At 30.4% G+C, this 12909-nt stretch overlaps 3 protein-coding genes across 5 annotated transcripts; all 3 read right to left on the bottom strand.

Moving 5' to 3' along the window:
• Window positions 1–63: 63 nt before the first annotated feature.
• Window positions 64–1702, bottom strand: LOC149094698 (uncharacterized). Its single transcript, XM_089270400.1, has 2 exons — window positions 834–1702; window positions 64–764 (listed from the first exon to the last, which is right to left on the bottom strand). Exons 1-2 carry the CDS (start codon window positions 1348–1350, stop codon window positions 340–342), a joined length of 942 nt encoding a protein of 313 aa, XP_089126526.1. The 5' UTR covers window positions 1351–1702; the 3' UTR covers window positions 64–339.
• On the bottom strand, window positions 1635–3273 carry LOC149094699 (uncharacterized). The gene is made up of 2 exons (XM_089270401.1): window positions 2405–3273; window positions 1635–2335 (listed from the first exon to the last, which is right to left on the bottom strand). Exons 1-2 carry the CDS (start codon window positions 2919–2921, stop codon window positions 1911–1913), a joined length of 942 nt encoding a protein of 313 aa, XP_089126527.1. The 5' UTR covers window positions 2922–3273; the 3' UTR covers window positions 1635–1910.
• Window positions 3206–4239, bottom strand: LOC149094700 (uncharacterized). Of its 3 annotated transcripts, none has more exons than XM_089270403.1 (3): window positions 4053–4239; window positions 3798–3904; window positions 3206–3636 (listed from the first exon to the last, which is right to left on the bottom strand). In XM_089270403.1, exons 2-3 carry the CDS (start codon window positions 3891–3893, stop codon window positions 3400–3402), a joined length of 333 nt encoding a protein of 110 aa, XP_089126529.1. In that variant the 5' UTR covers window positions 3894–3904; window positions 4053–4239; the 3' UTR covers window positions 3206–3399. The 3 variants fall into 3 exon arrangements, with proteins under 3 accessions (XP_089126529.1, XP_089126530.1, XP_089126528.1); XM_089270404.1 differs by having other exon boundaries at window positions 4105–4235; XM_089270402.1 differs by lacking the exon at window positions 4053–4239 and having other exon boundaries at window positions 3798–4041.
• Window positions 4240–12909: the final 8670 nt, after the last annotated feature.

The raw sequence follows: 12909 nt of genomic DNA on the forward strand, positions 1-12909 counted from the left end.
TATTCAATTAAAGTATAAAAACATGAAAAGTAACATACAAAAATTACGAAAACAAAATTCTAATTGCGCAATTAAAGATAAAAATTTATTAAATATTTACAATATACAAGTAAATAAATAGAATATGTAAAAATAAATTTTCTTCGTCGTTATAATATTGTATTTACAGTTTAAATTAACAGTCTTTACTCGGGGCCATTATGGTTTGGTATTTGATAACAAATTAATTTCTGGTTTGAAATCAACAGTCATTCTGATCATGAGGAGGTTACATACCAAGGAATCGGTTCAAATCTTGTTGTCCTAAAACTTGCCGAACCTTTGGCTTGTTTGCCCATTTCAAGACCCATAACATGTCCCCATGTCTTTAAGTAGACTTGATCGAATAGTTGCATCAGGTTCAGATTCCGCTTCTGTTCCAGCCTTTTCTAAAATTCTCTTAAGTAGGCGGTCATCAGTCAGGTGAGTTTTAGTTTTATGAAAGGCAACCAATATCAAAGAAAGTTGAGCCAGGCTTAAAGAGTCTAAACGTTGATTGATAAATTTTTGACACCAGTCAACTTGAGAAGTTTCCATTTTTCTACGAGATATTATTGAACAAAACATTAATCTCAAGAACTGCTCCAGTGTAAGATTGGGTGCTTTTCCAAGAATATGTTTAACCAGACAATCAGAGTAAACCATTGAGGTAGGTGGAGAAATTTTGTACAATTCGATAGTTAATTGTAAACATTCGTCTATGAAATTAGGTTTCAACCAAACATCTGGAATGAGAAAATAAGAGTATCATGTTAATAAGAAACGTTGACAGGCATGACTAAAATTTTTGTTACCTTTTTTGAGTCCTGTACAGTATTTGACTAGACACAAGTCAAGCTTTTTGACGAAATCCCAGTAAGAATCAAAAGGAGCTTTGGTAGGAATCAAATCACAGAAATGTTTTCTTAATAAAATTGAGACTTTACTGAGACAATCAGGTTCTTTTTTCTTAATTGTTTCAAAGAATTTGGCATAAACTTCACGTGTATTCTCAGTTCTATTAGAATTATTGAGAAGATCCCTGCAGTTAGAGTCAGCTAAAAATGGGTTTATTATTTGAAGTTCACTATTATCAGAAACATGTGGATTAACAGGCTTGGTTGAATATTCACTGCCAACTAAAATCTCGAATAATTTCTGGTTCTCTGTTGGTGGTCTTATATGTGTCCAAACATAATTAGCCGATTTGGAAGATTGTGAGCATCTCTGAAAAAATTTGACATTGATGAACAATGGTGTCGAAAGTAATCTGAAGGCCGATGGCCCAAACTCTGATATACTTCGATTAAAAATTAGTGATTGCAGCCACATGACACTGAAAATTGAAATAACAGGAAAAAATAACTACATTTATAAAGAAGAATGGATAATTGGTTGTATTTTGATTAAATAAAGCTTTGGTAAAGTTAATTTAAATCCATCACTAAAAGTTGTGTCAAGACATGTGGATAATCAGCTGTAAGGCGCGTTCCCAACTTTAAGGGATCGTCTGGAAATCACGTAAGACAGCCAGCTCAACTGTAAATTGAAATTATTCAATTAAAGTATAAAAACATGAAAAGTAACATACAAAAATTACGAAAACAAAATTCTAATTGCGCAATTAAAGATAAAAATTTATTAAATATTTACAATATACAAGTAAATAAATAGAATATGTAAAAATAAATTTTCTTCGTCGTTATAATATTGTATTTACAGTTTAAATTAACAGTCTTTACTCGGGGCCATTATGGTTTGGTATTTGATAACAAATTAATTTCTGGTTTGAAATCAACAGTCATTCTGATCATGAGGAGGTTACATACCAAGGAATCGGTTCAAATCTTGTTGTCCTAAAACTTGCCGAACCTTTGGCTTGTTTGCCCATTTCAAGACCCATAACATGTCCCCATGTCTTTAAGTAGACTTGATCGAATAGTTGCATCAGGTTCAGATTCCGCTTCTGTTCCAGCCTTTTCTAAAATTCTCTTAAGTAGGCGGTCATCAGTCAGGTGAGTTTTAGTTTTATGAAAGGCAACCAATATCAAAGAAAGTTGAGCCAGGCTTAAAGAGTCTAAACGTTGATTGATAAATTTTTGACACCAGTCAACTTGAGAAGTTTCCATTTTTCTACGAGATATTATTGAACAAAACATTAATCTCAAGAACTGCTCCAGTGTAAGATTGGGTGCTTTTCCAAGAATATGTTTAACCAGACAATCAGAGTAAACCATTGAGGTAGGTGGAGAAATTTTGTACAATTCGATAGTTAATTGTAAACATTCGTCTATGAAATTAGGTTTCAACCAAACATCTGGAATGAGAAAATAAGAGTATCATGTTAATAAGAAACGTTGACAGGCATGACTAAAATTTTTGTTACCTTTTTTGAGTCCTGTACAGTATTTGACTAGACACAAGTCAAGCTTTTTGACGAAATCCCAGTAAGAATCAAAAGGAGCTTTGGTAGGAATCAAATCACAGAAATGTTTTCTTAATAAAATTGAGACTTTACTGAGACAATCAGGTTCTTTTTTCTTAATTGTTTCAAAGAATTTGGCATAAACTTCACGTGTATTCTCAGTTCTATTAGAATTATTGAGAAGATCCCTGCAGTTAGAGTCAGCTAAAAATGGGTTTATTATTTGAAGTTCACTATTATCAGAAACATGTGGATTAACAGGCTTGGTTGAATATTCACTGCCAACTAAAATCTCGAATAATTTCTGGTTCTCTGTTGGTGGTCTTATATGTGTCCAAACATAATTAGCCGATTTGGAAGATTGTGAGCATCTCTGAAAAAATTTGACATTGATGAACAATGGTGTCGAAAGTAATCTGAAGGCCGATGGCCCAAACTCTGATATACTTCGATTAAAAATTAGTGATTGCAGCCACATGACACTGAAAATTGAAATAACAGGAAAAAATAACTACATTTATAAAGAAGAATGGATAATTGGTTGTATTTTGATTAAATAAAGCTTTGGTAAAGTTAATTTAAATCCATCACTAAAAGTTGTGTCAAGACATGTGGATAATCAGCTGTAAGGCGCGTTCCCAACTTTAAGGGATCGTCTGGAAATCACGTAAGACAGCCAGCTCAACTGTAAATTGAAATTATTCAATTAAAGTATAAAAACATGAAAAGTAACATACAAAAATTACGAAAACAAAATTCTAATTGCGCAATTAAAGATAAAAATTTATTAAATATTTACAATATACAAGTAAATAAATAGAATATGTAAAAATAAATTTTCTTCGTCGTTATAATATTGTATTTACAGTTTAAATTAACAGTCTTTACTCGGGGCCATTATGGTTTGGTATTTGATAACAAATTAATTTCTGGTTTGAAATCAACAGTCATTCTGATCATGAGGAGGTTACATACCAAGGAATCGGTTCAAATCTTGTTGTCCTAAAACTTGCCGAACCTTTGGCTTGTTTGCCCATTTCAATACCCATAACATGTCCCCAACCGTGTTGATTATGTTTTTGTTCGTGATGGCCATGATAGTGATGACCGTGATGGTGATGGCCATGATGATGATGACCATGACGATGACCGTGATGATGTCCATGGTCATGCCAATGAGATTTACCGTCATGCTATATAAGTGGGAAATAATATCATAAAACAATCGGTTAAACTGAAACTCATCTTCAAATTAGATTCTGTATCAACTAATATTAAATATTATAAAAATCAACCAAGAATGGCAGAAAGATATTTATTTATATTAAATGATTGAAAATGTTATCTAACTTACCAAATGATGATGATGAACAGCCTTTGCACAATGATGTTTACGGTGATGTTTATGATGATGGCAGCATTTATGATGACGCCTATGACTCTCTATCATAGTAACAGCAACTAAAACAATTAATAAAATAAGAAGAAGCTTCATGATTCAAGTTGACAATTGAGTTAAATTGAAAAGAGCAGAAGAAACGAATGAAAACAATGGATAAAACTGGACAAATGAAACCTGACAATAGCTCGCAATGTATTTTACTCTTACCTCCAGTGCTTTCACTTTTATATGAAAAATTAAAACGATAATTGATAATAACCTAAATTGATTGTCAACACCTTAAAAGTCCAAGTAAACAGTGGCTATTTAAGATGAGGAAAAAAAGTAATTTTTTCACCAACAAAAACAAAAACACATTTAGTAAACAACGAAATGCAATGTATGAGTAACTCAAAGTAACCAGTATTTCAACATTGCCAATAGCTGACCTGAAATCATTTTTTAATGAGCAAAAAACCCCTTAAATATACACCAATGATCAGGCCAATTGAATGTCATTTAAAGATAAAAAAGTAACCCAAAAAAGTGATGGCTAGTTGTCTTAAAACATTAACAATATTAACCTTTTAACCTGTTACCTTCGATTAAGCCTTAGATTACCAGTTAAAACCGTAAACACCTTTAAATACAATTGTTTTGGCCTTAAATATATCATACGATTCATTGAGAAAACATAATTAATGTTTAAAAACAAGCGAATTGAGTAGAAATAAAAAATACCGATTCCCATTGAAAAAAGTCAGTTTAATTGAACAATCAAATTAGTTTGTTCAGTGAAAGTGAAATATCAATTTTTTACTCTTTTTTTACCTTCAAATTGTTGAAACCTTTTTTCACTCAATTCATTTGCTTATTACAACAATTTAGCCCAAAGCAAAGCCTATTATACAAATTATAATATTTTTCAAATTTTCACAATCAATGATTTCCAATGTGATTACAACAGTAAATTGAATCTCTAAAGGTAACATTAGCATCAGTGGACATGGTAATGGTTAACAGTGTGGAAAAATTAGATTATACTTAACCTAAGTAAGTTAATTGTTACATCTCTGTTGCAGCTTTTAATGAGCATTATGTTTCCAAGTAATTTTCACTCATCACTTGAATATTTAGATGAAAGCTTTCATTGATTTAGTTCACCTTTAAAAAGCTTTTACGACAATTACATTAATCAAACCATTGAAGATTAAATTTTTTACGACCAACCCATAAAGATTAATAACATTATTGTTCCCTGTAATTTAACAGAATCTCATTCCAATTCCTGGATTGAAAATCAAACAAAGTAAAACATCATTTCACAGATATTTTATATCTATTATATAATATCTATGGCTGTCAACCAATGTAAAAAAACATTTGTTATATTAAATGGTTTATTAGATGTTCATCTCAATTTTTAATAGCATTTCAAACTTAACAGAGCACAACAGATTGATTCTTTTTCCTTCTTGTTCATCTTCTTGTATTTCATTTTATTTCATTTTATCATGATATTCATGAGTACAGGTAGGTGGAATAGGAACAATATCTTATTACAAGAAGATGATGATGATGAAAGGATAAAAATAAAAGCTCATCAACGCCACATCAATGAAAAGGTTACAAGCAAATTCACTCTTCAATCAATGAAACTTGTAAAAGATTTGTTTTTGCCTGCAACAAATTGCTATCCATTTGACTGTGAAACTTGAACAAAAATGGTTAAAATTCATAAGCATTTCATGAAATAATTCAACAAGAAACAGTTACACTTTTCTGGCATAAATTAAACTCCATAATTTCATTTTGTTCAAGTCAACTGATAACAATTAACACCATTGTTTTACAGTTACAATTAGTCAAGTTACTTATATTTATCCTCAACAATTATCCTTGATTGACTTACAAGTTAGATTATTTGATTCATAATTAAATTCAATAAAGTGTAAATAAAATATTTAACACATTTAAATATCATTTTGAAAAAACATTTTCCCAAAACAACTTCAACCTAAAATATTATCATAATATTTTTCAGCCTTAAATCTTGAACTTCTAACCCATAACTTTCAATTGTGAAAAGATTAAGCCTTAAAGCTCAAGATCTTGTTGTTCTTGAAGGTTAATTCACATGAAATAGGAAGTAATTTTCGAAAAATGACTTGAAATTCCCAGAATGAATCCATCCTCACTTGCATGGTGAAGGCATTAGATTAACCCAAACCCAGAGAGTGGATCTTAACTTAATGAGTAACAATGTCTTCCAAAGAGATGGTAAAGTCATCAGTATAGGATATCATTTTTTGTAATTACAAATTAATGTAAAATGATGAGTTTTACTTGAAAATAACGATAATTTAGATTGACCTTTGAAGTCGAGAAAAAGCAAATTTGACAAAAGTTCAACTTATTTTTATCAAAATGGTGGAATGGAAATTAAAACCGATTTTACATGAAAAAAGATTTTGAAAATTTCCCTGAAAATAAAATAATAAACTAATAAAATGACCCAATTCAACCCAAAAGTTTCTGGGATTGTCTTTTCACTTCTATTTTTGGGTTTCAAATACTTCCTCTTTTTGTATTATTTTCGGTCCTTTTCAAGATGATTTACAATAAAATTGCTTACATTCTTAATTAACTTGATTAGTTTTTAGGTAATCTTCATATTACATTATCTGAAAGTTATCCTAATGTTTTTCATGTAGAGAAAAGAGTTCATTTTTTTGACTCTTTTTGGCCTTTTTTATGTTTCCATTGAATCCACGAGTTTAAGATTATTTTCATTATAAAGTATTAATAATAAGACTTGTGGGCTTGATGTTTCGTGTTAATTTGCCATGTTGGATACAATTAGAGTTAAGTGGTCAATGATGAATAGTCAATGATAAATGAACAAGAATCAGATACTCTTTTTGTGGCTAATAACTGTGTGTTTAATGTGTCATTAGATGTGAGCAAGAGTGAAATTGAGTAAACTCTTTAATCTTCATCTTCATCAACATCATCAACAACAAGAGAGTTGCCATATAACCATCAGAATAAGAGAGCAATTTAACTGATTAAGATTGAATGGAGATTAGAACTCTCATGAGGTTCTCATTGAAACCTTCTATTCATCTGAAAATTGATAACCCAAAAAGCAGGTTAACAAGTTGTCGGAAGCCTAAAAATGACCAGAAAAGGTTAAGAAACAAAATTGAATCGAAAAATGAACATAAAAAAACACAAACGAAAACTAAATTCGATAATTAACATCAACTAATTACATTTTCTTTTAAAAATCCAGTGATTGTTCGCCATTCTGTCAGTGAAATGTTCAACTTCTGAATACAATGTTTACTGCAATTGAAGTGAAGGTTTGAACAAGTTGTAATATTAATGAAAGAAACGTTTTCACTCTTTTATTGTGATTATTGTTTCCATGTTAATTCAGGGTTATCTTCACAGTTGAAAGATTCAACCTGATTGAGAATGAAAGTGGTTTATTTGCTGAAGACTGGGAGTGAAGAAGTTGCTCCAATATTAAGAATATAAATTAACATTTGGAAATGTAATCATTTTGAAACTGTTTGCTCAGTCAGCTCAACATGTTAACATGTTTGACCTGACAAAATGCTGTATCAACAGAATTTCCCTTTGAAACACTATTACATTAAAAGTAAACGGAAGTGGGTTGAATAACAAGAAAACTGGAGAAAGATTATCAATGAGTTTCCAGCCTTTTCACCTTCTCACAACAAAAAGGCAAATCTCAATCTCTGGGAGTGAATAACAGGGAAGACTGAAGATATCAAAGGTTACACTGGTTGATAAGGCTGTTATCAATATAATTGCAATATCTTTCAATGTTAATGGTCTTAATGGACCGTTAATAGTTGAAAAGGGAAATTAACTCTTAACAATTGTGAATCCTTCAATCTTCAAAGGTGAAACTGAATAAGAACTTCATTTGTTTCAATCTTTTCTTTGTTCCCTTCTTTGAACACTTTTTTTCTTCTTCTTACCTTTCAATGAATAAATTCACAGGAATTCAATTAGATGATAGGAAATGAATCTGAAATGACAAGTTATAATGAAAAATGTGTCAAGAAGAGAGACGAGATTATTTTCCGAATCAAATGAATGATACAAAAACATTCAGTTATATTGAGACTGTTTTACAGTTATACTTTGCTGGCAATTGAATTGACCACAAAAAGGTGGACTGAAAGGTTCAATTTAACCAGAGAATCCGGAAGTTAACTTGAATTATTGACTTGTTAATGCCCTTTAAACAGCATGTTTATTTGATTTAGGAATCCATGTAAACCTGATTCGGCAAAGATTTCAATTCTAATCAATCTGGTTCATCTGATTTGTTTCTCTGAAAATGCTACAGGAAAAAGAAGGCGAATTAACGAGATAAACTTTCAGACTATTTCCATTGCCTGAGTGTATCATGTATTTAATGAGAATCCGTGTATTTAGAGATTAATTATTTCCGATAAACTTTCAGACTTAATTCGGAATAGTCTTCTTCTAATTTCGTTGTACAATTACGAAAACTCATTATTTTTCAACCTTTACACAAGAAAGCTTTTCAGATCTTTTTGTAACTCAAGTGTATTAGCTAAAGAGCGTAAATGCGCTCAGATATTTTTCACTTTTTAATTTTTAATCAAAACTCCAAACTATTGATTTCCCTCCCAGATTAATATCTCGATGCTAAACTAATTGGAGAAACTCTGTAATTCTTATATTTTTCATCATTAATATAAAAGTAAAGATAGTATTAATTAGGAAAGCAAATAGCATTCTGTTCATCTTTCATTTTAATAACTTAATAACTTGATATTGAAGGAATAAGCTTTTAGAAAGGTTAAACTTGTTACTCAGAAGTTTTCACTCATTCAGTACTGAAACTGAATGGATGAGAAGTATTTCTATTGACTGAGATTCTGAATGAAATCGACTGTAACCCAATGTTGATGATGGCTTGTAATCCAAATCATTAAATAGATCGTAATCGTTTAACTGATGAAACTTGGATGAATCTTCCTGAATCCAGATCAAACTCTCTTGTAAATGAACCATAAGCCAGAGTAAAGAAGCTTCTTTACTCTTTGGCCATAATGCTCTTCTCAATGACAATGAATGTCGATTCTGTAAGTTCCTTGACTTACCTTATTAAGGAAATGTCAAGTCAAATCCATCGAATACTTGACCTTTAACGTCAAAGAGGTGATCTTGAAGGTGTTCAAAAGATTCTGTTGACAATTATGTTTTGTTATTTAAACATTTTCTGGTTGCAACTCTGGTTTACTGTGTTTGGTAAGGAGTTGTTTCTGGTTTGGGTTGACGTATTTTCTGGTAATTAATTGCTGTTTTTAATATTATGATAATTTGTTAGTTGATTGATTGTCTTTTAAATGAAATAACCTTTAAGATTCGTAATTAAATGATGTTGTACATCTTTTCTAGCTACTTAATCAACGATAATGATTAAATATTATGGAAAATCTATTAATAATCAGTTAATATGCAGATGCAATTTAAGCAGATCAAGTGACTAAAGACGAATGTTGTTTTCATGTTTTGATGAATAAAAAGTCAAAATGAATAGTTAATTGCGCTCATTTTTAAGATTCATTAATCTTGCTCATTCAGCAACAACCAGAATAATATTTTGATTGTTTTCACCATTTAGCCTTTATAAATTCTAATTAGTTTTACTGTAAGACATTTAATGATGAAATCATTAAATAGTATTGAACGTAATTGAAAAAACAAATTATTATATTTTCTGCCTCATATGCTTCTGATAGCTCATGATGAACTGAAATTTTAAAACAGCAAAATCATTGTCAATTTGATCCTCTCAACATTGCAAAGTTGTGCTTTAAGTTTCAAAATGTTCAATATTATTGATGCATAAAGCTTGTAAAATGAGAAGTTTTGTCAATATTTACTCTAATTGTTGCTTTATATTCAGTAGGAGTTGAAATCAAACCTGTCAGAACTCAAATGTTCTGATCTGAGATACTTTATCGAAACTTTTAACATTTTCATTTCTTAGTAAATTCGCAATCGTAAACCACAAGATTTACCAGTAAAATTTTCAGCTTAAGCTGAATTGAATTTGGACCGTCAAATTGCTCTGCAAATACTGTAATCAAAAACAGAATCATTAGATTTATTAAGGGCTAATATTGAATATTAGGTCATGCAGAATCCTACAAAAAATGTACTTATAATATTTCTGTATTTCTTATGTTGCCAAATGCTACTTGATTTATAAATAAATGTTTAATCAAACAAGAATCTTAAGATGCGTTACAAGGATTTTAATTGTTAAATGGATACGCTCAGATTTTCTTCGATATTCAGTCACATCATGTTATAGCCCATTACAAAATCTGGTAAATGGTCAAACAATGATGATTGTAGGTGCTGCTTTTCTCGAATTATTGAGGTTCAAAGTTTTTAGGTCAATGGCCAAAATCAAGAGAACTATTGATTCATTGAGAAAAATGTTCAATACTTGATGTGTACCAATAACTTTTATGGACGAATAACAAGTTTAAGCACTCTAATTCTTACGGTGACAGAAAACGGACCATTTAACTAAAATCGAACTTGATCTGTTTTGCAGAAAAAGGAAAGTTTTATTTCTCAAAATAAGCATATCTTATGATTGACCATCAATGATTACATCAGGAAAATGAGTTTGATGACGAGATCTGCTTCCATAATTGTACAAAGGGAGATTGAAGTTTTAACTTTGTACTCGATTTTCTCGAAAACGATCGGTCGGAGATATATTATAATAGCACTAATGGACAGTATTTAGTCTCTTCACATCAACAGCATCCACCATCAGATCACTGTTCAACTCATTTTGATACAATAAAAGCTTGTTGACATGTAAATGTAGAAAAGGGTTCATCAAAGCATTTCTACTTTGTAATAATTGATTAGTTTAGACTGAAGTAAAAGTTATTAAAGGCATTATAATCCATTTAATATTCACTTCTTGATAAACCATGAAGTTATCCCATTCAAAGTATTAGCCTTTCATTATTGAACAAACGGCGATTGAAATGCAAACTTGTAACTCGATTTTCTCAAAAATTAACCCAAACCGAAGCTCTTAACAAAGTTTTTGTCTGTGGCTCTTCGCGCGAGAAAAGCTATCATTTCCGTGTTTAACAAGTTTCAATGCTCATTCGCAGGCTTTTGTACAGCTTTTTATGGTCAATCCAACTAGAATAAGTTTCTTGGTAAATGCTAAGCTCAATTATTAGTCAAAAGATTGGGTTTCTTGGTTAGAGTTAATGCTAAGAACTGTCTTTTCTTCATTTACATGTCAACAAGCTTTTATTGTATCAAAATGAGTTAAAAAGTGATTTTATGCTTTCTGTTGAAGTCAACTTGATGTATGGAGCATAAATCCTGTCCATAAGTGCTATTATAATATTTCTCGTACCGATCGTTTTTGAGAAATTCGAGTTCGAAGTCTTAACTTCGCTGACCTTTTGTTCAATTATGATCGCGAATTTCTTCATCAAACTCATTTTGCCGATGTAACTTGCAATGGCAAACCAGAAAATTCACTTATTTTGACAAGAAAAAGTTTGGATTTCTTTGAAACAGATCAAATTGGATTTTAGCTAAACTGACCTTTCTCTGTGATCGTAAAAGTTAGAGATTTGAAACTTAATCACAATCGATAGAAATTTGTTGGCAAACCTAACGGATCAAACACTTTTTTGAAGCATCGATAGGTCTCTTGATTTTGGGCTTTTAGCTCAAAAACTTTGAGTCACATTATTTCGGGAATGGTAGCACCTGCATTCATCATTCTTTGACTAATCATTAGATTTCCTTCTAGGCTATAATACTATGTATAATGAAATATTAACTTAATCAATAGACCAAGAAAAAAGTGTTAGCATTTTACACTTATGTATTACTTATGTTACCAGGTTTTAGACTTGGTTTATAAAGTTAAATGCTTTTACAACACATAACTTGTGATGTGTTAGAAGATATCTTTAATTAAAGGAATTAACTCAGATTTTTTGTATTTGATCAGATTATATTATAGTCCGATATTATGTTATGTAATCTAGTGATTGATCGAAGAATGATGAGTCTAAATACAATTCTTTTCGAAATATTGAGGCTTAAAGTTTTTGGGTTAATTGTCAAAATTAAGAGAACTATCAACAAGTTGAGAAAAGTATTTAGTAAATATTTGTTTATTAAAGTTCATTTGTTCGGTAATCCAACTTTCCATGCAATAGCGTTTAAAACTGCATAGTTTTTTGTATTGTTATGCATTTTTAGTTATGAATGAAAGTCTTTAATACTTAATATTTGTTGAATGAAAACATTTACAACAACATTCAACCTCCGATTGTAATATTTTGTGCTATAATTTAATATAATATAACCATTTACTTTAATATATAAAGCATTACCTGACAGCATATGTAATGTAATAACGTTATTATGTTATAGCAATAACCTTTCTTGTAAACTCTTGAGTCATCTTGTGTTTTCATATAATCTTATTATAAAACATTAAAATATTGTAATACAACTATTAATAAACCGAAAAGGTGTTTATCAAACACTTCATTCACAAAAGTTGAAGCGCTTTTCATTCATTATAAGTGAAAGGCTTCTAAGCGCTATTGTACTAAATCAATTTCAATCGAGCAAATAATTCAACTGAGCAATCGAAAGTAGAATCAGTCTAAAGAAATAATAACAACCAAAACTGGATAAAACTCGGAGTACAATAGAATGACTGTCAATCAAAAGACTTTTAAATTGTACAAATTCACTGAGTTTGATAGAATTTTGTTCTTCTAATAACATTAAGTCTCAATTCTTGGTTCAACAAGTCAAAAATCTTTGCCATTTATGAGTTGCTTGTAATTGTTTAAAACATCAACGCTTTACAATGCATTATGACCAAGAAGTCTTTTAAAATATTGACTTGAATTGAAATAGCTAGCATTATAGTATTAAAAGTTAGAATAAGCACGCCAAGTCTAAATTGACTTCAGTTTCTAAGTTAAACTTTGGA

The sequence above is a fragment of the Tetranychus urticae genome, chromosome 1 (assembly GCF_039701765.1).
Source record: "Tetranychus urticae isolate SD_2017Ah chromosome 1, NJAU_TeUrti_SD_1.0, whole genome shotgun sequence".
NCBI lineage: Eukaryota > Metazoa > Arthropoda > Arachnida > Trombidiformes > Tetranychidae > Tetranychus > Tetranychus urticae.